Genomic DNA, 27,304 nt, shown 5'->3' with positions numbered 1-27,304 from the left:
AGGCTAGAAAACAAAGCTTTTAACGATGTCCTTTCTGGTTAGTGACTGAACAGCCTGCGTTGTGACTTGTGTCCTGATTCGGAAGGACAGCCTCTTCAAAGTCCCTAGAGCGGAGTATTCCAATAACACTCCGGCCTTGAATTCCTGCAGAAACTCGGGAAGAAAAGCAGGACGCGCTGGGTGCCTTCCCCGGCTCCCCCTGCAGGAAAAGAGAAGTACCGGTGACCTCGAACTCTGTTCTGGGTGCTGATTACTTAGTCTTCCTTGGAACCCCACCCCAGAACTGGATTTCTTGCCTGATTTACAGAAAATGAACTAATACTCCTATCCCCACCCACGGCGAGGACCTCAGGCGGGGGAGGCGGGGCGGCCCCAGGTGCGTCCCCGCCACAGGCACCGCCCGAGGCTCCGCCTCCCTGGGCCGCCGCCTTAGTCACCTGCCGCCCTGGGCCTGGTGGCCGGCGGCGGGCCGCGGGCTGAGGGCGGCGGACCGCGGAGACCCCCGCGACCGAGATGTGGCAGGTCAGCCGGTGGGCGCCCCTATTCTTCTGCCTGCTGCAGAGCGTCCCAGGTAAGCACGGACCACCCACCCGAGGTCCCGAGCTGGGATGTGGGTGCTGGGCCACCCCGGGACCTCAGGGACCTTATGTTCCCGCCGCGGGTTTGCTTGGTCCCAAAATGAAACAATCCTAAACTGAGCGGCCTTTCCGGGAAGAAGGGAGCTGGGTTTCGGGAGGCCAAGACGGGAGATATCTGAAACGTTTACTGGATTTGTTCACCGAATTCCAGAGTGATTACCTGATTGACTCTTATAAATAGGGCGTGCGGGAACTGCCCTCACCTTCCCCTGAGTGCGGATCAAACGCCCCCCCCCAACCCCCCGCTCCGGGAGGCCCTGCTGTGGATGGTCTGGTTCCTGCCATGAGACTCTTTACAGGGCTTTTTCTTTTTCGATCTCTCTGCTGGTAAATAAGATGGCAGCGCACAAAATATCCGGGCCAGGACCCCAACTATCCACTGATCTCCCCAGATAACCCCTCTCGGTAGCCATGTGTGTACCTGAGAGTCTTAGACTCGCGATAGAAAGGGCTGGAAGGGTTCTTAGACTAAGCAAACAATCCTAACAGTTTGGGTTATTTTTAGTTGCTTCTTTATGCTGGGCACTGTGTTCTTATTAAGGTTTGCAGTCCAGTTGGCCTGTGAGGCAGATAGTCATCATTTACAGGTGGGGGAAGTTGAGTCTCAGAGTACTTAAGAGGTTGCCTTAGATGTACCCCAGAGAGGGGGGACACACAGGACAGAGGAGTGAATTGAAGGGAGTCGAACTAGCCTGAGCCTTGGGTGTGCCTGTGATCAGTGCTATTCATGCCCTGAGCCCTCTCACAGCTATCCCCAACACAAACTTTCTCTCTGGGCTGCTGTCCTGCTCATGAATGGCTTAAAACTAAAGCCATTTAAAAATAAGCCTATGCACAGACTGGCCTCCTGCGAGATACCAGCACGGGTTAACGACAGTAGCTCTGTCTCAGCCATCCGACTTCAGGGCATAGGACAGGATCGAAACAGGCACCCACATCCGGGTCTGAAATACCTGAGGTAAGGAGGCAGCTGAGGCTTGGGCTGAGCCGAGAGACATCAGGTAGAGCTGGGATTACTTTGTCTGGGTCTCCGTGGTGACTCACCTGCCGGAATTCTCCCTGGGACCAGAAGCTCCCCCAGGGCAGGAGATGGAACCACTTTGCTTCTGTTTGTTCAGCGTCACACCAAGGAAGAGTGAGTTAAAGTGATCAACAGGTGTGATTGCGCATGCTTGCAACCCTAGCACTCAAGGCTGTGTCAAGATCGCCACAGATTTGATTGAGCCTGGGATACAGAAGACACACTCATATGCATGCGCGCGTGCACACACACACACAATAAAGGTTAAAAGTGACCAATAGAAAAATACGACTGAGCCCAGGATATACTGGAGGAGGAAGTAAGCCCAGAGCACAGAGCTGAGAGTTGGCTTGATCTACCTTGGAGTGTCAAGAGGGCCTTGGTTCCCCCGCCTGTGCTGTGAAGCTCCTGAACCACTCACGGAGTGCTCAGCTCAGCTAACTGGAAGTGACAACCTAATATGAAAGGGGCTGTTGTTGCTCTGTGGTCATCACCCTGTCTCCTCTTAGAGATGGCCAGGCAGGCTACCTGGGGGAAGTGACATTTGAATAGAATCTTTCAGAGAGTAGATGGTGAGCTCCAGGTACCCCAAGACCCCAAGGTTCAAAGACATCTAAACCATGGGACCTGAAGCTTTGTGAGACTTCAGCCTGATAGCCAGGCCACCCGGATAAATCCTCAGACACCAGATGAGGAATATGGACTTTATTCTAGGCAGGGCAAGGGCAGGAAGCCCTGACATGGAACAATCAGCTGACGTTAATTAGCATAGCTGCTTACCTGTGAAAGAGGAGGTGGGGAGAGGTCAATAAAAGGTGGCCAGGGAACACATCACAGAGAGACAGTGTCATCAGAGGAATGTGATAGAAGCCAAGGGATGTCTGCATGTTGGGAACACCATGTGCAAAGGCTCAGAGCAGGGAACAAGCCAGCCTGCTCCTGGAAGAAGAGGGGAAAACAAGGAGAGGTCATACTGGGGGGCCTGTTGGAGGTTCCAGGAAAGGCTCTGGCGTTTCCTTGGAGTAGGATAGATGGAAACCTTGAGAGGATGAAGCAGGAGGCAGAAGTGGTGGAACTCTCATTTTAACCCTTGCGTGTGCGCATGCGGAGGGTGGACGGAAGAGGACACGGATGATCTGAAGTGGGGATTCCAGCAGGAGGGAGTGTCACCACCCCATCCATAGACACTGCAAGGGAGCTGGCTAGGGTGTTTCCAGGGCGGCTTTCTCCGTGAATTGGTTCCTTTACATGGTTGTGACCAAACACCCCACTTAAAGGGGGAAGGGTGTGTTGGGACTCAGGGTTTCAGAGGGTCAACGGCCATCGTGACTAGAAAGCCATGGCAAAGTGACTCTGATCTGTGGCAGGCAGAGCACGCAGTGAGGGTTGTTCATGTGGACCGAAATCAGAGAGAACAGACTGGAACCAGGGCTGGGCATATTGCTCAGAAGGCTACCCCCACTTACCTATCCCACCAGGCAGCTTCCACCTCCTACAGGTGCCACGGCTTTCAAAATGGCACTAAGAGGTGGGGATCGAACATTGAAAATATGAGCCTCTGGGAAGCATTTCTTGTTGTAACCAGAACACGCAGGGCACTTCTTGTACCTGGCAGAGTGCCTAGGATCCTGTCATCCAGGCAACAGCCAGGTGCCCCTCACAGGAGAAATCCGTTGATCCTGGCAAATCTCCTGTGGTGCCTACTTTAGACCCACCTGACCATCCTCTTGGCACTGAGTGCTGGCCCTGTGTTCTCTGTGGTGCCCTAGGGAGAGCCAAGACTAATTCTTCAATGAAAAGTGCAAACCCAGTATCTGCAGGCAGAAACAAGACCACGGCTCCTGAGCGGGGAGGGTGTGATGAGGCGGGAGGGTTGTCCCCTGTTTGAAGCTGGAGTACAACAGATCTCGCAGAAAGGGAAGCGGCTTATACACTGTATAAGGGAACTGTATAAGGTCTGGGGACCACCTTGCGTTCGTGGGCAAATACCCGAGTGGTCCACTTAAATAAACAAACCCTAGGGGGTGCGGTGGTAGGGTGGAAAGGTTTGAGTAGGGTCAGCTCTGGTGGGTCCCTTGGACAGCTCTGTCCCTACCACCAAGGCAGCAAGTTTCACCTTATCCATCCTGCTCCATCAGCAGGCAGACCCATGAGGGGCCTTTTAAGATTATAGTAAGATCCATTCACCCAACACACATGTATTATACGTGCACTGTATCTCAGAGGCCATTCCAGACAGACGCTGGGGCCACAGGGAGAACCCAACAGAGACGATTTGGTGGGTCGTAGCGTCTAAGCCTGATGCCCTGAGTTTAGTCCTCAAGACCCATAGTAGAAGGGGAGAACCAACTCCCCAAATTTGTCCTCTGACCTCGATACATGTGACATGGCATGCACACATCCATACTCACAGATACATGTCACACGTGCAGAAACACACGTACATGCATATACACATATACTGATAATAAATTAAAAGTTTTAAAAAGATACCATCAAAAACAATGCTTGCTACAAGAATCTTTCGGTGTCCAGGAGGGGTATGAGACCATTCATTGGCTCCTGCCCCATGGCAACTAAGTGGAACCCACCCTTGGGTGCCAGAGTACACAGGCAGCTCTCTTGACAGAGGGGACACTGAGGGCTGGAGAGAGGAAGGGTTGCAATGCAGCAGTTGGCAGGTGCTGGCCCTTACAGGTGGCAAGGAACTGAACTCCTGCCGTATACGCTCAGCTTAGCCAAGAGCTCCAGGCTTCACGACCTCTTTCTCTCCCACAGGAAGGTTCCGTCTAGCCCCACCCAGAAACGTGACACTGCTCTCCGAGAACTTCACTGTGTACCTGACGTGGCTTCCAGGGCTTGGTAACCCTCCGAACGTGACCTATTTCGTGACCTACCAAGGGTATAGGGGCACCTCCGTGCTGATGGATGGGGAGGTGGAAGAGTGGGTGAGGGATGGAGGGGCTTCCCTGGGCTCTCTGTGTTCCAGGTGTCAGCATTCGGAAGTTCTCTGGGTCTCTGGGAGATGGCACCTAGCAGGTTCTTAGAGAGGGACTCTTGCAGGTCAGAGGGTAGGGGAGATCATTGATAGGCTTGTTGGAGATGGGGTGGAGTCCGGCTTGGGTGGAGCTGTGAGGGTTGAGACACCAGGGGACAGAAGCACGTGGGCTTTGTTTTAGCCACGTTTCTGTTGCCGTGTTAAACACCACAGCCAAGGCAATGTAGGGAAGAAGGAGTTTATTTCAGCTTAGTGTTCCAGAGAAGTCCAGGATGGTGGAGGAGGCATGGTAGCGAGAGTAGAACCTGAAAGATTACATCTTCTTTTGCTGCCTGGGGGCTCAGAGGGAATCCACAGAGTCAGCTTATTATGGCCTTTTTACCTGATGGGGTAAGGGAAAAGACGCTCACAGTCTCTTGCTGGTTTCCTTCTTTATTCTTCTATATTCCGATTCTTTATTTTTCCTCTGCAGCTGGTTTATCCCCACAAACTCTTTCAGGCAGTACAGAAATTACAATGTGGTTACATTCTCTTTCTGCTTTTCTAGGGAATGATTGCAATGAATATAAGTAAGAAACATGTCTTTCATTTCCCTTACATGATTAAACGCATTACGTATTACAGATGAAAAGCAAATTATCCCCAAGAACCCACGTCCATTTATACCCAAGCAACTTGTTATAGATCAACAGAGTGTAAGCAAGCAAGGTATTTTTCTTAGTCAGTTCTTTTGCTGGCAGGCTGTGTTTCTGTGGTTACAAAGAAAGAAGCAATCATTTTATTATTTACCTTGAAAGGTAATCTTATAAGGAATCTTCAAGGAATCATAATCGTAAACTTTCATACGTGCAAAACAGTCAGCTCTACTTTAAATCTTCAGGGTGCGTACCCACTCATCAACGGATATTTTATATCAGGATATTGAGGGCAGAAATAGGTACAAAGAATTAATCATCATTTTTGATCGCCAGTCAGCCCTCCAAAGGAAAGTACGTCAGCTAGTAATAACTGGGCTGCTTTGTTTTTTGATCCCTTACCTCAAAGCAATTATCAAAACCTCTTAATCTAACCTGAGGTCATCCTAAGGCTTTGTTTCACTGTGATGCACTCTGAAACCGGTGAATGCATCTTCCAACATCAAGATTGAAAGAATTCAAGCCAGCCTGGCTCCTGGGACACAGCTGTTTTCCTTCCTCATTAACCTGACTGCAATCTATGCAGTGCCCTAGCTTTATGACATTGCCTTATGTTTATTTTCAATCACCAAAACTCTATTTAAACTAATATTATTATTATCAATTAGACAGTACAACTTAGGAAGAAATCGTCTTCATGATAATCCACAGGTAGAAACGCCCAGTAGAACGGGATGTTTCCATGAGATAAACACTACATTACAGCAGTGGGGATCTCCCCACGCCCAGTCACAGGACCGATGCATCCGTTCACCCCGACACTTTCCACCTAGATTTGGTTCTTTGTGGGTTTTTGTTTAACCCTTCCTGTTGACCACATTTCTTTCTTTTCTTCTACAATCTTATTTGTCGTGGTCACGAGAGAGGAAGCTTTCAGAGAACCTATAAATACTCAATTCTCAGTTTCCTTTATCCCGAAGTCTGTAGTACAGCCTCCCGTACTTAGACCAGCGGTGCTCAAGCTTCCTAATGCTGCGACCCTTTCATACGATAGTGGTGACCCCAACCCTATATTTTTGTTGCTACTCCCTAACTGTAATTTTGCTACTGTTATGAGTCATAATGTAAATACTTGTGTTTTCAATGGTCTTAGACCCACAGGTTGAAAACCCCTGCCCTAGAATCTGCTAATTTTGTAGAACCGTGCTGATGTCTGTCACTGGTTCTGAGCTGATGTCTTTAGGTGATCAAAATCTCTAATAATATCTGGTTCCAACTCTTTTTTTATTTCAGGAATTTTTTTTTAGTCATTCATATTCTTTTCTCTTGCTTTAATTTTTCTTCTTCAGGGACTCCTAGCATTTCCATGTTTGATGGCCTTTTGCTGCCTTAAGTATCTTCTTCTAGAACATTCTATTATTTATTTATGCATATATATTTTGTCTGTGTGCTGTTCTCCAAATGATATAGATTTTGTTATTGATTGTTTTTAATTTTGTGTGATTTCATATTCTAGTTTATTCACCATTTTGTTTGTTTGTTTTGTTGTTTTGGTTTTTGAAACAGGGTTTCTCTGTAGCTTTGGAGCCTATCCTGGAACTAGCTCTGTAGACCAGGCTGGCCTCAAACTCACAGAGATCCGCCTGCCTCTGCCTCCCAAGTGCTGGGATTAAAGGCGTGCGCCATCTCTGCCAGGCTTTATTCGCCATTTTAAATGTTTATTTATTAGCCTTAACATTCATGAAGCAGCTGACTGGAGGTCTGGTCCCATGAGGGGCCTTGGCAGGTGACCCAAAGCTGGGTGGGAGACAGACAAATATGCCATGCAGAGAGAGCTTGGGTATAGAGTTTATTCTGTGGGGAAGGGAAGAAAAGAGAGAGAAAGAGAAGAAAGAATCGGGCAAGGGAAGTGGGGGAGAAGGGAGAGAGGCAGAAGCTTCCTCTCCTGAAGGACAGCTCCCCATGCCTCAGCTGGAAGGGGGGGATTGGGGTGGGCGAGCCTTGTCTCTTAAAGGGACAGGGTACCCAGGTGATAGGCCAGACCAACAGATTTACTTTTACAACATTCCCCTGTTTCTCTTAAATGAAAAGTGGGGGTTTACAACAATTAGGTGTATGTACGTGTTGGGTGTACATGATGTGTGTACGGCTGTGGGTAAAGGTCAGAGGTCAGAGGACTTTTCATGGGGTCGGTTCTCTCTCTGCACGTGGTTAGGGATTGAGCTGGAGTCCCCAGGTGTGGCAGTGCAGCAAGCTCTTCCCCAGCTGAGCCATCTTGGTTGTAGTTCTCCTTAAGGTCTATCTGTTAGTGCTATTTTTATTGTTGAGTTCATGTCTTCTGTTTACATCAGCACTTTTGAGTTAGAATTTGCATGCTAGTAGGACATGGATGCGTGCGTGTAACCACCCTGCAGCGAAGGAATGAAACATTTCCACTCGCCGCAGAGGTTCTCTCGGGTCACTCGGCATTTCAGACCCCACCCCCAGGGTGCACAGTTAGCTACTCAGCTGCCTCTGACACTGTGGGTTAACCTCATGTGTTCCCAAGGTTGGTATCAGTGGATTCGTGGCCAGGTATGGTGTTGCAGGCCTGTAATCCAGGAACTAAGGAGGTTGACGCAGAGCTGTTCTGAGTGTGAGGTGAATGCAGACCATGCTGAACTACAGTATAGCATCCCGTTCCCCAAACAGAAAATGGGTTTGTGTAGTGTGTCCCCTTTTGGGCCTGGCTGGCTTGTCTTACCGCCGTTCTGGAATTCTCCCGCATGGTTACACGCATCCTTTGTTTCTCTTTCACCGCTGTGTAGTTCTCCAGTCTCAGCTGTACTTGTTCTTGATTCTCCATTTCCCCTCCCTGGATTTTTGGGTTGTTCCCAGTTGGGGATGTGTGTCCATTTGCTATGGCTGTTGCGTCCTCTTGTCGGTACTCCCCAAACTCACGTTCTCCTCGGATCCCTTGTGTCTCAAGAGCCCCAAAGGTCTCACCTCTCTCTGGCACGCACGGTCAGTCCAAAGTTCTGCCTACACGGTATCTCAGTCAGGTGTGGGTGTGACCTGGAATGTCACTCACACTGAGGCAAAATGACCCCAGCAGTTGACCTCAGAAACCAGATACAGTCACTCGCTTCTAAAGTGAAGGGGTGGAGCTGGTGTGAGGTAGGCATGGCAGTTGGGGGGGGGGGGTGGTCAGGAAGGTGACTCCAGTCATACCTGGCGAGGCAACCTTTGGTAAAGTTTCTCTTTTTTTCTTTGATTGTTTTAAAAAGATTTATTTTTGGGTGTGGTGACACATGCCTTTAATCCCAGCACTCAGGAGGCAGAGGCAGGTGTATCACTGTGAGTTTAAGGCCAGCCTGGTCTACATAGTTGGCTCCAAGACAACCAGGACTACGTAGTGAGACTATCTCAAAAAAACCAAACCAACAAAAGAAGTGTGTGTGTGTGTCTGTGTGTGTGTGTACGTGTGTATACGTGTGTACATGTGCATATGTACATGTGTGTGCAGGTACTCACAGAGGCCGGAAGAGGGCATTGGGTGTCCTGAAGATAGATTTACATATGATTGTGAGCTGTCTGATAGGGGAGCTGTAAGCTGAACTCAGGTCCTCTCGGAACTGCTGAGCTGTCTCTCCAGTCCACCCCATTTGTTTGATTCTTGAGGCAAGGTTTTACTAGGTAGCTCAGGGTGGCTTCAAATTTGTTCTACCTCTCGAATACTAGAATTACAGGCATCTACCACCATGCCCAACTTTGTTGGTATTTTTAGACAGGATCTCCCTAGGTATTCCTGACTGGTTTAGAATTCGCAATGTAGCCCAGGCTAGCCTGGGACTCATGATCTGTTGTAATAGGAGCGGTGGGCTATGTTCCTGGCACCCGGCCGCCCGCACGGCTAGCTTTATCTGAAATAATTACATGGAAACTGTATTCTTTTAAACACTGTCTGGCCCATTAGTCCCAGCCTCTTATTGGCTAGCTCTTACATATTGATCTAACCCATTTCTAATAATCTGTGTAACACCACGAGGTATTTTACCAGAAAAGCTCTTAGCCTGCATCTGTGTTGGGTGGGAGAGTCATGGCGACTGCCTGACTCGGCTTCTTTCTCCCAGCATTCTGTTCTGTTTACTCTGCCTACCTAACCTTCTGTCCTATCAAAGGCCAAGCAGTTTCTTTATTAATTAACCAATGAAAGCAACAGATAGATAGACACTCCCACATCAATGATCCTCCTGTCTCTGCCTCCTTTGTGCTGTGATTACAGGTGTGCTCCACCGTGCCTGGTTCCCTTAAGACCCCAGAAACTATCCTTTTTAGCTCAGAGTTCTGGCCCTGGGACCACTAGAGTGGCAACTGTGAATTTTGAACCCAGCAGCCTGGAGGACTCTCCCCTTTTCCCTGTAAAGCAGCCCAGCAGCCCAATCCCCGAGAGAACCATGTCCCAGCAGTTGTGAAGACACCCTTGTCTTCACCCCACTGTGGATCCCTCAATCATCTTCATGCCCCATCTTCCCTTGTCCTATGTGAGTTGACATATAAATAGCTCTTTTGTCCCCTCTGGTCAGCTTGCTCCATTTTCTCCAGTCTCTATCCCCGTCAGTCAACGCTGGCAATGGCTCTGCTGGAGTAAATTCCACCTCTACTTCTGGTTTCTGTCGAGGGAGCTCATCACATCCATTAATTCCACCCGTGAATTCTTTTTAAAAGAGATTTCTTGTGTAGGTGTTTTGACTGCATGTATGTAAGAACTTCAGTGCGGTGCCCTCGGTGCCCTGGTACCCTTGGAGGCAAGAAAATGACATTGTTTCCCCTGGAACTAGAGTTGCAGATGGTTATGAGCTGCCATGTGGGTGCTGGGAACCTAACTTGGGTCCTCTGCAAGAGTAGCAAGTGCTTGTAACCACGGAGACATCTCTCCAGCCCCAAAATCCATGAATTCTTTATCAAAGGATCTCCCCACCACAATGTTGGTGTTCTCTCTAGAACATGTGTCTTGAAACAGGATTTCATGTAGCCCAAGCTAGCCTTGAAGGCACTAAGTAGTGAAGGATGGCCTTGAACTCCCAATCCTCTGTTCTCTACTTCCCAAGTGCTGGGATTACAGTAACATAACAGTGTTCTTTCTGTCTGGGACCTCACCAGAATCACCCTCTGTGGTAGTTTGAGAAATGTCCCCCATAGGTTCAGGTCTTGAACATCTGGTCCCCCCGTTGGTGTCGCTGTCCTCCAGCATCCTAACTCAGCTTCTCCATTCTCCCATGACTCATTCCTCAAACCCAGGAACAGCTTCACTTCCCACCCCTCTCACTCCACACGCAAGCTCTGAGCACATTTGACTGGCTATACCTCCCAAAGCATATCCCGGATCTACCTCTTCTCGCCTTCTCTGTCACCTGCTCTGCCGCAGCTGCAGCCCCTGACACTGCTCTGAGGCGTCTTTGAGAAGACGTTTGAATGTATGGCTGTTATGTGCATATGCACATGTGTAGGGGTCAGAGGACAACTCTGTGGAGTCAGTTTTCTTGGAATCATGTGTGGGTGCCGGTGCGCACTCACACATGCTGGTACATGTGTGCACTGGGTTTTGTTTTACTTACTAATTTGTTTATTTGTTATTTAACTTTTGCTGGCTTGAAACTCTCTATGTAGACCAGGTTAGCCTCGAACTCATGGTCTGTGTGTCTGTGTGCTGGGATCAAGGGCATGCACCACCACACCCGGCCTCTACTTCCACCTTTATTGAGTTCTAGAAATCAAACTTGGGTGGCCACTGCGGCATGGCAAGCACTTTTACCTGCGGGACCGTCTTGCCAGCTCCAACGGTGACCTTTTAAAAATGTAAGTTAGATCACTTCAGCTGTTCACTGTGCTCTACCAAAATACCTTAGTCTGTGTAAGTTCAAGACAGTAACTATTTCTCGTGTTTCTGGAGGCCAAGAAGTCTAAGGTCAAGTCACTCGCGGACCTGGCATCAGGAGAGGGACACTTCTGAGATCATGCCTTCTCCTGCATCCTTATATGGCAGAGATGCCAACCCTGTGTCCTCATGTGAAAAGAGGCAGGGTGCCTAGGAAGCTCTCTGAAGCCATTTTAGAAGGTCATCCTTACTAGCCATATTGTCCTCATGATTTAATACCCAGAAGGCATCACTTTGGGGTCTGAACTCCAGCATCCCTTTCTTTAAACCACAGCAGACCTCATGTAAGCAGCCAGTGACTTCCCATCGCATAGATAGATAGATAGATAGATAGATAGATAGATAGATAGATATAGATACAGATATATTCACACTCCTAACCAAGACCTGCAAGGCACCCAACCTGCCACCTCCCTGTCTCCCTTGCGTTTCTCTGGCTATGCCAAACTCCTTCCCACATGTCCCTGTGTGCATTCCATTGCTGCAATGAACACCATGACCAAAAGCAACTTGAGAAGGAAAGGATTTGTTTGGCTTCCGTGGCCAGATCACAGTTGATCACTGAGGAAAGTTGGGGCAGGAACTCAAAGCAGGACAGAACCTGGAGGCAGGAACCGAAGCAGAGACCATGGAGGAGTGCTGCTGACTGGCTTGCTCCTCACGGTTTGTTCCGTTGGCTTTCTTACACAGCCCAGGATCACCCGCTCAAAAGCAGCACCGCCCACAGTAGGCTTTGAACTCCTACGTCAATCATTGCCTACAGGCCAGTCTGATGGAGGCATTTCTCTCAATTCAAGTTCCCTCTTCCTGGGTGATCCTACCTTGTAGAGCTGGCAAGGGCTACCCAGCACTGCATCTCAGGCCTTTGTTCGGCCTCTTGCTCTCTCACCCCGTCACCTGGTTTCTTCTTCCTCCTCACTGGGGAGCACCATCTCCCTGGCCTCTTCTCAGCTGCCCTTTGAAAGCAGTCGCTATGTTTTGTTTTGTTTTTATCATTTTATCACTGCAACTACTAGCTCCTGGATTTACCTTGTGGGTGTGATGATTGTTCCCTGCTCCCTCCCATCAGCTCTGAGAACCTCCCTGGGGCAGAACCTCATTGGCCATGCTTTGCTGAGTCACTGGTACCTGGGATAATGCCTGGGCATAAATCACCTTTAGATATCCGTGTTCTGAGGATGTGGCAGTCACATGAAACCCTCTGACACTCACTCAGCACCCAACATGGCCCCTGACCTACAGCTGGTGACCTTCAGATGCCCGAGCAAATAGCACACGGAGAGTATCCACTGATATTCGCGATAGCGGTTCCACCATCGCCTTGTGAGGCGGCCCTGCAAATGGGAAACTGGGACTGAGGGGCAGCGCCCTGTGGAAGGACCCAGAGATAGCCAAGGCAGAGACGGGATTCCCAGGCACACTTGTCTGCCAGGGGTATGCCCGGCTGAGCAGATGGACAGGCAGATGCACCAGTGGCATCGGGCTGAAGGGTGGGATATATAGTGGGTAGGTCCTCTAACCCAGAGGTGAGTCCATGGCTCACCCTCTTCTGTCTCCCCTCAACTACCCCAGCTCCGATCGTTGGCGAAAAGTGGAGCAGTGCGCAGGCACCACGGCTCTGGTGTGTCCCATGATGTGCCTGAAGAACCAGGATCTGTACGGAAAGTTCAGGGGGCAAGTGCGGGCGGTGTCTGCGCGTGGCAGGTCCCCATGGGCGGTGTCCCCGTACCTGGAGTACTTTTTTCAAGGTGAGTGCCAAGGCTGAAGAAACACTTGCTACTCTTGCAGAGAACAGTTTGGTTCCCAGTACCCACAGCAGGCAGCTCATAAGAGACTATAACTCCGGTTCTAGGGGATTTGACGCCATTTTCTGGCCTCTGCCACATGCGGGCACACACTTGTTGGGGGAGGCTGCTTGTTCATTCCCGGCTGCTTAGACCCAAAATTGTCACTCAGAAACTATATTATTTGCAACACTGTTTAGCCAATAGCTTAAGCATATTGCTAGCTATGTCTTATATCTTTGATCAATCCATTTCTATTATTTTATATTTTACCATGAGGCTCGTGGCCTACCTGCATGGTTCCAGCTGGCAGCTTGTCTCTTTCCCCTCTGGCAGCTCCATGGTGGGTTTTTTTTTTTTTTGACTCCGCCTTCCTTCTCCCAACATTCAGTTTAGTTTCCCCACCTAGCTCTATTTCTTCTAAGCCACTGGCCAAAAAAGCTTTATTCATTAATCAATAAAAGCAACACATATACAGAAGGACTTCCCACATCATTTCCCCTTTTCTGTTAAAATAAAAAGGAAGGTTTTAACTTTAACATAGTAAAATTACATATAACAAAACATGTATCAAGCAGTTACAATATTTATATCTACTTTATCTTTTGTTACAATATTTATATCTACTTTATCTTTTGTCATAACTAAGGAAAACTACAATTATAACTATCTTTTTTCATCTCCATCAAAGACTCCAGAAGGATATAATCTTATCTAAGTTAACAGGAAGTGCATTGTAAGCAACTTCCAAAACTATAGAATTGATAGAGACATTTCGCTGCCTGGACAGTCACCCAAAGTTCTTCTGTACTGTTGGGGCATCCGTCTTCAGCCCACTGGCCCATAGTGTCCAGCAGACTTTTCCATGAAGCAGAAAATCTGAAGATCTGTTCTGCCTTGTGATGGCCATGTCCATCAGTTGCTTTCCTCTGTGTCCTGCAGAATGTCTGACTCTTTCATGAAGCAGGAACCCCAAAGGACTATCTTCTACGGGTCTTAAAGTTCAGTCAAGCAGTTTAGGCAAGAGCAGTTTCTTGCCCAAGCAGCTAACAAACTTTATAAGGAGCCTCTTCAAAGCCCATCATCCTCTTGAAGCAGATTGGTGCTGCCAGGAACAGATATGTCTCATTGTCATGAATAGTCCTAAGTTCTTAAAACATTTTAAAAGTCATATTCCGTAGGTCTCTGAAAGGTTTGAAAATTATCTATCTAACTGAACTATATCTCAAAAATCTAGAAAACCTAAGTAACATAACTAAAAGCTTGACTATCACAGATGAGTCTCTATTAACCTATATTTCTTAATTATACATTACATTTTTTAATGGGCTGCACAAACATAATACCTTAATCAAGAGCAGAAATATGTGTATGTATTAATATGTGTTCATGTGTGTGCATGTATGCATATGTGCATGTGGGGCATAGGGCAACCTCTAATGTCACAAATTCATCAGACATAATCCTTCGTTTTCCAGATAGTGACTGGAATAAGACAAATAAGCCAGACTGGCTTCTCTGGGCTGGAGATCCAGGGAGCTCAAGGGCCCCTCTGCCTCTCACTGCCCTTCTATCCAGGCCTCACCTTAGAAGCCCAGGGCAAAATGAACTTCTGAGCTGATTCCAGTTGCCAGGCTGGGGTCCCTGACCCCTCCCTGTTTACCAGCTAGGAGCCTCTCCAAGCTGCTAAGACGCTTGCATTTCTCCTCACACTCCCATCACCTCCTTCTTCTAACTGGAAGTGGTACAGCTGCGTCCTAGGCATAGCTGGCATCTCAGCACCCTCCCCTCTTCTCTGGCTTTTCTGTTGCCAATAGCAGGAAAGCTCTGGACCTATCTGCATGGCCCAATGATGAATTCACCACTTTATGGCTCTGAACCTTAACTGGAATTCCTTTTGCCACTCAACAACACAGCAGCTTGGCCGCACCCAGGGATCAGAGTGGAACATCTTTGGAGGGGCCTGCCATAGGCTTTCCTCTTGACCCCCAAATTCACATCTTTTGCAAATTCAGAATTCATTCATCCCATGTCAAGGTCCCCCAAAGTTGCCTATTATTACAACATCAACTCAGATTCCAAGATCTCCCAGGTGGTGTCTGAACTAGAGTGTCCCATGATGGCTCCAATGCCATCCACTCAGCACAGCCTATGGGCACAGGTCCTCTCCACCTGGAAAGGGTGAAGTCTATGATCTCTGTTCCCTATAAAAGACGTGGGAGGAGAAGGTAGCACTAATAAACACGGAGGAAACAAGGGAAATGGGGGCGCTGGTCCAAAGCAGCTTTAAAATCCAGCCCGGCAAACAAATGTCATTCAGATTGACAGTTGGAGACAATTCTCCTTGACTCCCAGAGACCTTGGAGCTCTGGCTTCCAAGGCAGGCTTCTTTCTTCACATGGGTCCGAAGTACATGCAAGTGCAACCAAGGAGTTTTGCCAGCCTCCATATTTCAGCAGAAATGACATCAACAGTTTTCTTTGATTCCATACATAAAAGACCAGATGGCCGTGTTGCTGTAGATATAAGAATCTCGAGAATCTTGGTTCTGCAGCTGCTTGAAGAGTCACCCCTACGGGACATCTAATGTCATGTCTAGGCACAGTGTGCTGAGTTGCTTTCTCTGGACATCTTGGACTAATCCGTCTCTCTGGGACAGCAAGAGACAGAGCTAAGATTTGTGAGGTTACCATTTGGTGTTCATCGCCATCGCCCCCAACCCCCATGACCACCCTTCCTCGCCCAAACTTGTCTAAAGTCAGAAGGATCCAGAGACCCATCCAGTACCTACCCACTACTAGTAGTGTATTCTGGCAAGTTATATCTTCTAGGGTCTTGCTCTTTTTTTAAAAAAAAAAAATGAGTTGGTGAAGGCCGGGGAGAGAGCTCGGTCAAATGCTTCAGTGAGACCCAGGTTCAGTGAGAGACCCTGATTCAAACGGTAAGGTGGAGTTCAACAGAGGAAGACACACGTGAGCCTCTGGCCTCCGCGCTCACAGGTGTGCTCACACAAACACATACATAAACACACACGTAGTGGGGCTGTGGCGCTTCCCTCCCAGGGTCAGTGAGGAGCGAGTAAAAGGGCTGTGAGGAGCTTGCAGCTTAGCAGATATTTGAAAAAAAATGCTAATGAGACTGCCCTCTGGGCAGGCAGACTGGAGAATAGAACCTGGGCCCCCAGAGGTTATTGACAGGTCCTATTCTGTTTCTGACAGTGGGGCTGGCCCCGCCCACCCTTGTGTTCACCCGAATGGAGAAGATCCTATGGGTCAACGCCACCTACCAGCTGCCGCCTTGTGTGCCCTCTCTGGACCTGAAGTATGACGTGGAATTCTGGAAGGAGGGCGAAGGAAACAAGGTAGGAAACCCTGTGCTGTCGCAAGCGGGGTCTCCTCCCCACTTATCACACTGCTTCCTGCCCTTTCCTCCACTACACCATAGTTGTCGCGGGTTATAATGAAGTAGTCCCACACTCACCCTGGATGGAGTATAATAAAGGTTTCTTTATTGAGGGGTAAACTCACAGAAAAAGCAGTGATCAGCAATCTCCTGTATGAGCGGGAAACTGGAACCAAATCCAGCAGCCAAAAAAGCCCCCCCCCATGCTTTTACATATGCATATATAGTATATGTGATCATGCCCAAAGTGGGCCAGTATCTTAAAGACTATTGGCTGAAGGAATTTCCACAGCACCTCCCCCTTTTGTCTAAATAAGAGTTCTAAACCTAATACAAATCTATATACAATAAGAACAAATATCAAGTATAAAAACTAGAATTACAACCAATATGAACAACATCAAGCAAGAAACATATGCTAAATGTTTCAATAGTTAATCCTACCCCAAGGTGTCTTAAGTCTTGTATTAGAAATGGCTTGGCTAAATCATGAGAGGAAAGTAACTATGACTATCTAGTCTTCAACCCCGTCAAAGACCTGAGAAGGGAAATAATATTACGTGAGTAAACAGGAAGTGTAATCAAGGAGCTTCCAAAAGGATCAAGAAATTAATGTGCAAAACAATCCCACACCAGTTTGGATTCAAAAGGGTATTTATTTTAGGGGAAACTTACAGAACACCGACAGCCAGGAAAGGAGTCTAATCGCTGGAGCAAGAGCGGGAACCAAGAGAGCACTATGAAGACCAGGCTGGCCTCAAACTCACAGAGATCTGCCTGCCTTTTATCCCATAGCATATTGCCTTGCCAACACAGAATTAATACAATCGCTGTTTTGCCTTCTTTTTCTCCTCTGCCTTTGGAAACTGATAAGCATTTTGTATTCAGGTCATATCTCCATTCTCACTAGCCACCCACCTCTGCCTTGAACTGCACTGGGCAGCTAGGGCAGCATCTAAACCTACAGTGATTGAATGTCCCTTATCCCAAGTGGCGATGGGAGTCCTTCGAGGCCTTGGTGAGCTACATGGGAGCGACCCCAAGTAGCAGACTGCTTTTGAACCCCAATGGTCTGTACAAGGAAATTCGGCTGAAAAGAAACAAAGATGTAGAAAGTGTCCACAGAGCTTGGACTTTCTTCTTTAAGATTTATTTATTTAGGGAGGATCTCTGAGTTAGAGACCTGCCTGGTCTAGAGATCCAGTTTCAGGACAGCCAAGGACAAAAAGTGAAGGACAAAAAGACGTGAAGATGTAATTGAATGAGGTGGCCATGTTCCAGCTCCAGCAAGCTGCAGAATCTGGCAGCTTTGGCCACATGGTTCTGGCTTTAGATTTAAGGATGGAAAAAAATGGTTTATGGGATTTCCCTTTGTGCTTAAAGAAAGCTGCTGAGGCCAGGCACGTGTCAGGGTGTCTCTGAATAGAGGGAGGCCCAGAGAGGCCATTTTGTGAAGCCATGAAGTTGAAGCCTGAGTTGCCTTGGAGAACCCAAGACGTTAGAGATGCCAGAGCTGTGGGGATACCTGCCGAGGAGAGCTGCTAACAGGGAGTGGAACCAGGCACAGAGAGAGATGTGTACTGTAGTCAACAAAGCTGAAAGGCGTTGGAGATCTGCAGAGCGTTTGACATCAGACATGGAGATGCAGAATTAGGAGTTTGCCCAGCTGGTTTTCGGTCATGCTTTGGCCCAGTATTTCCTTACTATGCTCCCCTCCCTGTCTTTGGAATGGTAACGTGCCATTATATGTTGGAAGTATGTAATCTGCTTTTTTATTTTGATTTTTTATATGTGATTACAGTTAAGAGATTGCATGAATCTAGAAGGGACTTTGAACTTTGGGTTTTAAAAGATTATTGAGACTGTGATAGACCATGGGGACTTTTGAAGTTGGACTAAATGCATTTTCATTATGATATTGTTACAAGCTTATGGGGGCCAGGGAGTGGAGTGTGGTGGTTTGAATGTAATTGGCCCCCATAATTTCATAGGGCGTGGCACTGTTAGGAGGTGTGGCTTTATTGGAGTGGGTATGGCCTTGTTGGAGGAAGTGTGTCACTGTGAGGGTGGGCTCTGAGGTTTCCTATGCCCAGGACACTGCCCAGTGTTTCAGCTGTCTTCCTGTGGCCTGCATATCAAGAGAAAGTCAGCACCGTGTCTGCCTGCATGCCTCTATGCTTCCCACCTTGGTAACAGACTGAACCTCTGAAACTATAAGCGAGCCGCCCCAATTAAATGTTTTCCTCGTAAGAGTTGCTGCGGTCATGGTATCTTCACAGCAATAGGACCCTAACTAAGGCAGTTATTAAAGTGATCAGTAGCTGCAGGAAAACACAGACCCTTCATCTGCAGTGAAGCCTTCTCCAGAGCAATGTCTGCGCGGTGCTTGTAGACGTGCTGCTGCTTCTACAGAGCCCTGCAGGTCTGCAACCCAAGCTGTCCTTTGAATCTGAGTGCTGCGCCCTCAGTGGGGGCTGTGGAGGAGTCTGCCCCCCCCCCCCGCAGTCTTTCCCAGGCTGCTTTGTGGTGCTGGTGGCAATTCTGCATGCTCTTTTGTCTGGAACCTTCAGCCTTTGTGAGGACCAGATGCCTTGGACACGGTGTGCACAAATCATCAAACCACCACCGCAGACTGATCTGTTTGGAGTTATTCTCTGTGTTTGTGTCCTACAAACCCAGGGAATTTGACAAATTTTACCTTGTGTGATTTCCTGCAGAAAAAAAGATATTCTCAGAAGTGCAATCTTATTTATTTGAGTGTTTTTCTGACACGTGAACGTTTGTTTCAATGGGCACCAAAATCCTCTGCTCACACCTGAGAACTCTCAGCAGTTAGGAAGACATCCCAGACCAGCTTCCAGAATCTCCTGGTCACTTTGCTTCTGCTCCACTGAAGGACCCCCTGGGCAGTGTGGCCTGTCACCCACCTGTGGTGGGAAGTGGGTGCCATTGCTGAAGATGTATCTATTCCTGGAAATGACATTTCCAGAGGGAGTTCCAGCACTCACTCACACTGAGAAGCAACTGCAAAGGCACAGAAACCACATACCTGCCCACTCGGCGTCCCCTTACTCCGTTACCGGAAATCCCATACCTTTGCTGTTAGGGGACAGAATGGGCAGGGATTTGGAATGAGAGCTGAGCACTTTTCTAATGCCAGGAGTGTAAACATTGTTTGGAAAATTTACAAAAATATTGGACCACATGAATACATTGTTGCGACCCCTTGTAGCCTTGGAGAGAGGGGTCCAGACTGATGAGAGGCCAGAGAAACAGACTTCATTAATCTCTCTGTAGGAACCTTCTACCTATGTGTTAATAAAGATGGGTTTGGAGCAACAGTGTTTGTTTACCTGATCCACACTGTTTGCAAAAAAAAAAAAAAAACTTATTTATTTATTTGTACGGGTGTTCTGTCCACTTCTGTCCACATACTCATTTGCACGCCAGAAGAGGGGTCCTGATCCCGCAGAACTACAGTTATAGACAGTAGTGAGCCACTATGTAGGTGTTGGGAATCGAACTCGGGATCTCTCGAAGAGCAGCCAATCCTCTTAACCACAGAGCCATCTCCCCAGCCCCGATGCTTGCACTGTAACGTAGGAAAGTTCCTGGTTCCCACTCTGTCTCACCTGGCCACCCCACCACATGGCCCCATCAGCTGGCGCATGCTCACCGTTGATTGCTTCTCCAAACAGACCCTGTATTCTGCCAATTCATATGACCAACCTGTGAAGATCCCTCTCCCGAAAGGTGCTAACGGACGTCACTGCCTTAGCGCCAGGACCTACTATCCCCACACTGAGATCAAGTACAGCCCCTTCTCTGAACCCAGCTGCATCTTTCTAGAGGACCCAGGTAAGTGCAAAATGGCACTGGTGTGGGGACCATAGCATGGATTCTAATTGTTATTAATAATAAAAACTCAGAGTCAGCTACCAGGGCATGAAGGCTGAAGGATCAGAGAAGCAGAGCAGTCAGCCACTAGAGTTCTTACCTCTACCAGTGCTCAGACCAAAAGGGTGGTCCTGTCCTCAGACTGACTGCCTCAGACTGTACTGCTCCTCAGACTGCACTGAGATCCTGTCTCCTTCCACTTTATCTTCCTCTCTCCACCCAGCCATATCGCTTCTGCCTTCACCTCCCTAGTGCTGGGATTAAAGGCATGGGATCCCAAGTGCTGGGGTCTCCTTTGTGTGGGCTCTGTTTCTCTTTTAGACAGATTCAATCTCATTTACTCAGGGTGGCCTTGAACTCACAGAGATCTGTCTGCCTCCCAAGTCCCGAGATTAAAGGTGTGTGCCACCACTGCCCGGCTTCTAGTGCCTTATCTCTGCACTCTGATCTTCAGGCAAGCTTTATTTGTTAAAACACAGACAAAATACCAATTTGCTGTACTTCCCTCTGGGACTTCAGAAGTCTCGTGACAGAGTTACTGAAAGTATAAACCGAGAGGTGCTCACTTATGGACACTACAGCTCTACCACACTGACTGTGTGTCTTTGGGTAGTTTACATGGCCTCTCTGAGCCTCGGCTTCCGCCAGAATGAGCTTATGCCCCTGAGGAGCGAGTAGGACGGTCACTGGAAGCACCTGGCACACCGGGGACTAGACCATGGTTCCATCTGCAGTTTCTGTGTCCTCTCCTCCCTAGGGGCCATCTGGGCTCTCCTGACCCTGCTCTTAGGCTCCCCTCTACTGATAGCAGCTGCTGCAGCGGGTGTCATCTGGAAGAAACTGGAAGGGGACCCCTGGTTTCAGTGGGTGAAGAGGCCTCAAGCACTGGTATGGCGCGTCTGGGGCGTATAGAGGGCGTGGAGGGGGGTGTGGAAGTGGGGTGTTGAGAATCTGAACAGGGGGGCTGAGTTTCCAATGCTTCACACAGAATATCAAACTGGCCCAGACCGAAACATTGACTGTCTTGTCTCGGTGTCTAAATTCCCACCTCCCACCAGCAAATCTGCCCACCAGGGAGACGTGCCTAAGTCCCTTCCCGTGGAATCACGTCACCTCTGCCAGGGCTTTGTCAGGTGCAAAGAGAAACACCCAGCCCTGAGACCCAGGAGAGAGGGCCAGAAGTATGTGGGGTGGGAGAAAGCATGGATGGGGGCATCTTTTAAGGCTCTAAATGCTTAGTTTACAAATTAACCAAGGCTGAGCATCACCTGGCCAAGATTGGGGTGCTAGATCCTCTCTCGGAATCCAGGAGCTAGCTGGGGGAAGGGAGAGCCCTGGAGAGGTCAGAAAGGAGAGCTGGACTGGGCGGGGGGGGGGGCTCTCTAAGTCCTCAGAGAGTAACAAGCTTTGAGGGCCGAACTCCCTATATCCCCGTGTCACTGTGCCCCTGTATCATAGCAGAGAGTAGTTTCAAAGACCTGGAGAGGTTACCTGCAGTGACCTCTGCTGCTCAGTGCTTTGACCTCGAGGCTCCCTATTCACAGCAACCAGCAGGATCACACTTCTGCTGATAGTTCCCACACTGCTTATAGCTCCCATAATAGCCCAGGTGACCCCCCCCCATCAGTGGGGTAGCTCTGAGGGGGCGTGTGTGCATGTGTGCAAGGCTCCTCAGAACAATGAAAGCTTTTGCTAGAGAATGGTCCCTCCCCCACTGCGCTTGGCCCTGGTGTTTTCTAGGAATGCCTCCTAAAGGAATGACTTCCACTTTAACCCCTCTGGACTATCGCCAGGGGGCCCCAGATTCAGCCAGGCCTGTTTCAAAAAGCCCGAATCACCTTCTCTCCCCCTTCTCTTTCTACATCAGGACTTTACTGAATACAGATATCCGACGGCAGCCTTTCTTCCCAGTGAACCTGAGTTCCCGGATGACCTGGTCCTCTGTCCCCAGAAAGAACTGACCATAAAGACCAGACCAGTCCCTCCAGTCAGAGACCCAGGCACACTACAGGAAGGACCAGAAGAGGACAGCACCGAGGATGAAGATGAGGACACAGATGACAGTGACAGCCTCCAACCCTACCTGGAACGGCCCCTCTTCGTGAGGGAGAAGCTCCAGACGATAGGGCATTCAGAGGCAGATGAGTCTGGGGTAGACTCGGGAAGGAGCGAAGACACATCAACCTGGGACTCTTCAGACAGGAGCTGGTCCAGCACGGTGAACTCCTCCCTTAAGGACGATGCTGGATCTTCCAGCTGTTTGGACAAGAAAGAGCCAGACCAAGAGCCTGGTGGGGACGGGCACCAGGAGACACTTCCGTGCCTGGCATTTTCTGAGGACTTGGGCACTGCGGAAGAGCTTCTAAACGATGAACTCTTCAGGAGGAACGTTTGGGATTCCTTATCCCCAAAGAGAGATCTGGTTCTTGGGGAGCCCCCAGTTTCTCTTCAGACACTGACTTTCTCCTTGGGCAGTCACCCTGAGGAAGAGGAGGGGGAGGAAGAAGAGGAGGAAGAGGAGGAGGAAGAGGAAGATGGCTGGGAATCAGAACCCAAGGGCAGCATCGCCAGCTGCTGGAACACTTCAAGCCTGCAGAGGACAGAGGTCAGGGATGAGATGCTGGGAGATTATATGGCCAGGTGAGCTGGCCCTGGTGGCCCGTCCAGCCTGGTATTGCTACCTCTACTGTACTTCCCAGAGACATCTCCAGGTCCCTTCCTGAGATATTTAAGGTCCTGGTCACTTATTTGTGGATCACCCACAGGCTCTATCATTTGGATTGAGCTGGAAGATGTCACCATTTCCTGTGACCCACTAGTTGTAGGAGGCCCATGAGAGGGATGCAGCTGTGGGCAGAGACTCGTTGATGTCCAGTGTCCCCATTGTCCCGGGGAAGGCGGACCTTGTGGAACATCTTCCTTGGACAAAGTGAAACAGGTAAAGCCAGGTGGCTGTGGACCCCAAGGATGGACATGCCCTAGATCATAAGTGATGTATAGCATTGCACACAACAGACCTCGGTTCAAATCTCAGCTCTGCCATTTACCAGTAGTAACCTGAGCAAGCCACTCTTAATCTCTGTGCCTCGGTTTCCTCTTCTGCTGCTGTCATGTGGATATGGTGAGGATTCGGGAGTTTTCAGGTATGTGTAGCTGGGGCCACCTGTGTCACTTGTACCGTCTGTGCGCTAGAAGCCTCCCTCTGTTCAGACTCCCCGGAGACCATAGGCATCTCTCACCAGAGGCCCCTAAGCCAAGAGTGACAAGAATAGCTACCTTCCAACATATCTACCCTCTAGGTCACCCCATCCTTCCTTGTCACCTTCATACCTTCTAGTCATGGGCTCCCTGAAACCAGAGCCCAGCCAACTTTACTTCCTTCTTGGACATAGGCCACTTTCCAGGGGCCAGATTTGTTGGGGCAGGGCAGAAAATGCATTCCTGACCTGATATCCCTTTTGGGTGGCCTTGTGACAGTTTTTTTTTTTTAACTGTTTGTGGTCATAATGAGGTCTTAGTGTCTGAGAAACCAGTGTCTTTTGGGAACAGGTGACTGTCCTTTTGGGGGTGCCCTTTAACTAGTACTTAACTGCATGATGCCAAAAAGACCCCACGACCACGTTACCCATGATGCTGTGTGGCTTTGAGGCTGGCATAAAGCCGTAGCTTTACAGAACACATGTGAGGTCAACCCTTAAGGGCATCTGGTCCAGGGTTTCTCCAACTCATTCCCAACGCCTCTAGGAGCCCAGGCTCTTTCCCTCCAACGCCAGTAGCCTCACTGAGCCTATATAAACACAGTGGCCTTGCATAGAAGGTGTGTTGGGGCGGGAGGGGGGTTCACAAAAGGTTCTCTACGCTCTGTCTTTATAGCTGTCTTGTTTCAAACAGAGGGCCTGAGGTACAACGTGGCAATCCTCTCTTTGAAGTTACCTGGCAAAGCTGTCCTAATGATGTAATACGCGTGGTCCCAAGAGTTTCTGATCTCATTGCACTGACAGGAGGCCTTTGCCACCACCTCTGGGACAGGGACACACACACACACACACCACCTACCTCTCTGGGGTTTCCCTGCAATGAAGCTTGGCCACATCCCTGAAGCCAGAAGAACAAATGAGCATGCTCAAGGAGGGCACAGTGCAGGAGCAGCCTCGGGAAATGTCCCTAGCAAGGCTACTGTCCTTTCTGAGACCCAGCTGAGCTACTCCGTGGAGGTGCTGGCGGAAATCCTTCAAAGTGATCGTCGGTCCAGTGCTGTCCGCTTCTTATGTGCTCACGTTCTGATCTTCCATCTCATTGTTTAAAAGAACAATTTCCCAAAGTTTACTCTCTGGTCTAGCCTGAGCCTTTCAGTCATCCTAAATTCCAGTTCCGTTCAGCCATTAGGTCATTGACAAAAAGCCCGTGGGCCACGGAAAGGGCATGAGAATTCATGTAGATGTTCAGAATGTGTGCTCAGTGCTTAACTTGCATAATAGCCTTGTCTGTACAGGCATCTGGGGACGGCAAGGTCGTCGAGGTCAAAGTGATTGCCTTGGGTCACAATGGTGTGTGGCTTCAGCATGCGGAGGCTATACACCTTTCTTACATATTTATATTTCTGTCGAATTTTTCACTGTGTTTTATATCCTATTTAAAGAATGCTTTAATATCTGTTGGTATAATACCAAGACCCTTGAATAAAGAGATCTATTTTTAGAGGAAAACCTGTCATTGGTGCACACTAACACACATTTCGGGATGCTGTTCGGGATGCAGGGCAAGTCCCCAAAAGGAGACCCAGAGAAAGGAGTCTGGGGCGTACAGATTCTAGATGACTCCATAACGAAGGGGAAATTGAGGCAGGGAGAAGGGCAGCCAGTTGAGGTACAAAATTAATCAAACAGGTCCCTGGGGATGAGGCCTCCACACCCCTAGGGAGCTTCTGATGTCAGTGCCTGGCCCTCCAGACTTGATCCTCGCCAAGGTCGGGCGCTGGAGAGCTCAGCCACTAAGTGGCGCTCTTGCTCCATGGAGGTTACGTGTTTGGTTTGGAACCTAGAGTCTCCCAGGTGCTAGACAAGTGCCATACCACTGAGCTGTGTCCCCAGCTGTGTGGTACAGGGGCTCCTCTATGAGGGTCTCCGAGATTGAACTCAAGTCTGCAGGTTTGCATAGTGAATGTCTCAGGCTCCTGCTTCTTATTTTTGAGACAGGGTCTCTCTAAGTGGCCTGTGCTGACCTTGAGCTCACCCTACTGCCCAGGCTGGTCTTGAACTTGTAGCTTTCTGCCTCGGCTTCCCCAGTAGCTGGAGTGACAAGCCTGTACCATCAGGCCCAGCCTGTCATGCACACAGGCTCTGTCGGGGAATATTATTTTCAGGTGTATGACTTTTGTTTATGCTGTATTTGTTTAACCCTGTGAAGCTGTTACTGGGCCTGTCTAAAACACCTGATGGCCCTAATAAAGAGATGAACAGCCAATAGCAAGGCAGAAGCAAGGATGGGCAGGGCTGGCAGGCAGAGAGAATAAATAGAAGGAGACCTGAGACTGGGGAGGAAACAAGGAGAGGAGGATGCACGGAGAAAGAAGGAAAGAAAGATATACAGAATTAAGAAAGATAAAAGCCCACACGGAAAAGGTAGACGGGTTAACTTAAGACAAGCTGGCCAGAAACAAGCCAAGCTAAGGCCAGGCATTCCTAACTAAGAATCAGCCTCTGTGCATGATTTACTTGGGAACTGGGTGATGGGCCCTCAGAAAAAGTCAAAAGAAGAAAGCATCACACAATAGGGCTCCACAGACGTGGCATGAGTCAGCTGAGTGTCGTGGGGCCAGGTCTTCAGTGCCACCTGCTACCAAGGGGCTAGAGCGTGCCTTGGGGGCTCCCCCAGCGGAGACAGTGGTTCACGGGAGGACATAGGACAGTCTCAGTGAGGCCAGCCTTGCAACCTTCACCTCACTGCAGCAGGTTTCCCCCAGGGAGGGCGCCCAGCGTCCAGGGACACTCCCGGCGACACACAGTGATTATGTAGTATTGTGCCTGCAGGTGTCACTTTAGACTGTTGCGGATCAGACCCTAGACACAGCCTGAGCTGATCCAAGTCTCTCTCCAGCAGTCCTGACCAGCAAGGCCAGGAGTAGGTGCTACAACCCCTCCCACTTCTATAATGAGCATGTGCGTCCTGCTCTCAGGGGTGGGCAGCTCAGTCCACAGGAAGACTAAGGTCACTGGGGTGAGAAGTGGTGCCTGGTGCCACAGAGGCCAGGAGAGGGCGTCAGATTCCCCTGTAGCTGGAGCTGCAGGGAGTTGAACCTGGGTCCTCTGGAAGAGTAGCTGGTGCTCCTAACCTGAGCCACCTCCCTGCATCCTAGTTTTAGGCCGGTGCCAACCATCACTTTTAACCAATGGATTTCCAATTCGCCGGTGCAGGCAGTGAACAGCACAGCTTGTGGGCAGGCTCGGGCGTCTGTGGCCCGCTTGACTGATGTGCAATGAGATCTTTCCAGAAAGCAGGGCAGATCTTCTTTTTCTGATGACCCTCAGCCGCTTCCCACCCTAACTCTGCCAGATTCCATTCGAAGCACCTGGGCCTGTGTGCTGCCACCTTCTGGACAGTGGTGGGATGGCAGGACTGCCGGAGGATTCTTCATCCCCCGCTGTGACAAAGGGATGAAATGGACATTACATCGAGGCCCAGGGTGGACACTTGACCCTGAATGAATAAATAAATAAATAAATAAATAAATAAATAAATAAGTAAGTAAGTAAATAAATAAATAAATAAATAAATGGAATAATAAGACCTCTAGGTAAGACGGCTGACTAGAGGGAGAACGAGAGCCAGAATAAGAGAGAAGAGACTTTATCCCAAACAGAGAAATAGAAGAAGAGCTTCCGAAAGTCACAGGAAGTGATACCAGGAAAGAGCTGGCAAAAAAAAAAGACTAGCAGTGAGTGGAACACAGCCTCGGCCATGCCATCCTCAGCGGGGAAGGAGAGGAGGGGGCGACAAGCCACTTCTAAAAGCA

At 49.1% G+C, this 27,304-nt stretch overlaps 1 protein-coding gene across 3 annotated transcripts; it reads left to right on the top strand.

The window, feature by feature from the left end:
- Positions 1-437: 437 nt before the first annotated feature.
- Positions 438-25,067, top strand: Ifnlr1 (interferon lambda receptor 1). Of its 3 annotated transcripts, XR_005974398.1 has the most exons (8): positions 438-571; positions 4,438-4,561; positions 12,782-12,957; positions 16,212-16,354; positions 20,094-20,253; positions 21,050-21,180; positions 22,160-23,435; positions 24,184-25,066. XR_005974398.1 is itself a non-coding variant. In XM_041653182.1 (7 exons), exons 1-7 carry the CDS (start codon positions 514-516, stop codon positions 22,934-22,936), a joined length of 1,569 nt encoding a protein of 522 aa, XP_041509116.1. In that variant the 5' UTR covers positions 438-513; the 3' UTR covers positions 22,937-25,067. The 3 variants fall into 3 exon arrangements, 2 of the variants coding, with proteins under 2 accessions (XP_041509116.1, XP_041509118.1); XM_041653182.1 differs by having other exon boundaries at positions 22,160-25,067; XM_041653184.1 differs by lacking the exon at positions 12,782-12,957 and having other exon boundaries at positions 4,438-4,521; positions 22,160-25,067.
- Positions 25,068-27,304: the final 2,237 nt, after the last annotated feature.

This window comes from Microtus oregoni, unplaced genomic scaffold (assembly GCF_018167655.1).
Source record: "Microtus oregoni isolate MIOR12 unplaced genomic scaffold, Mior012 000005F_ref0000423, whole genome shotgun sequence".
NCBI lineage: Eukaryota > Metazoa > Chordata > Mammalia > Rodentia > Cricetidae > Microtus > Microtus oregoni.
Note: the sequence above shows the minus strand (reverse complement) of the source record. Positions and strands in the feature narration are given on the sequence as shown.

Bases quoted from the DNA above. Each gene is read 5' to 3' on its own strand.
- Ifnlr1 (XM_041653182.1), top strand. From the start codon at position 514: ATGTGGCAGGTCAGCCGGTGGGCGCCCCTATTCTTCTGCCTGCTGCAG. The intron at 4,562-12,781 runs GTATAGGGGCAC...CAACTACCCCAG, and splicing joins TATTTCGTGACCTACCAAGG to CTCCGATCGTTGGCGAAAAG. The intron at 16,355-20,093 runs GTAGGAAACCCT...TTCTCCAAACAG, and splicing joins AGGAGGGCGAAGGAAACAAG to ACCCTGTATTCTGCCAATTC.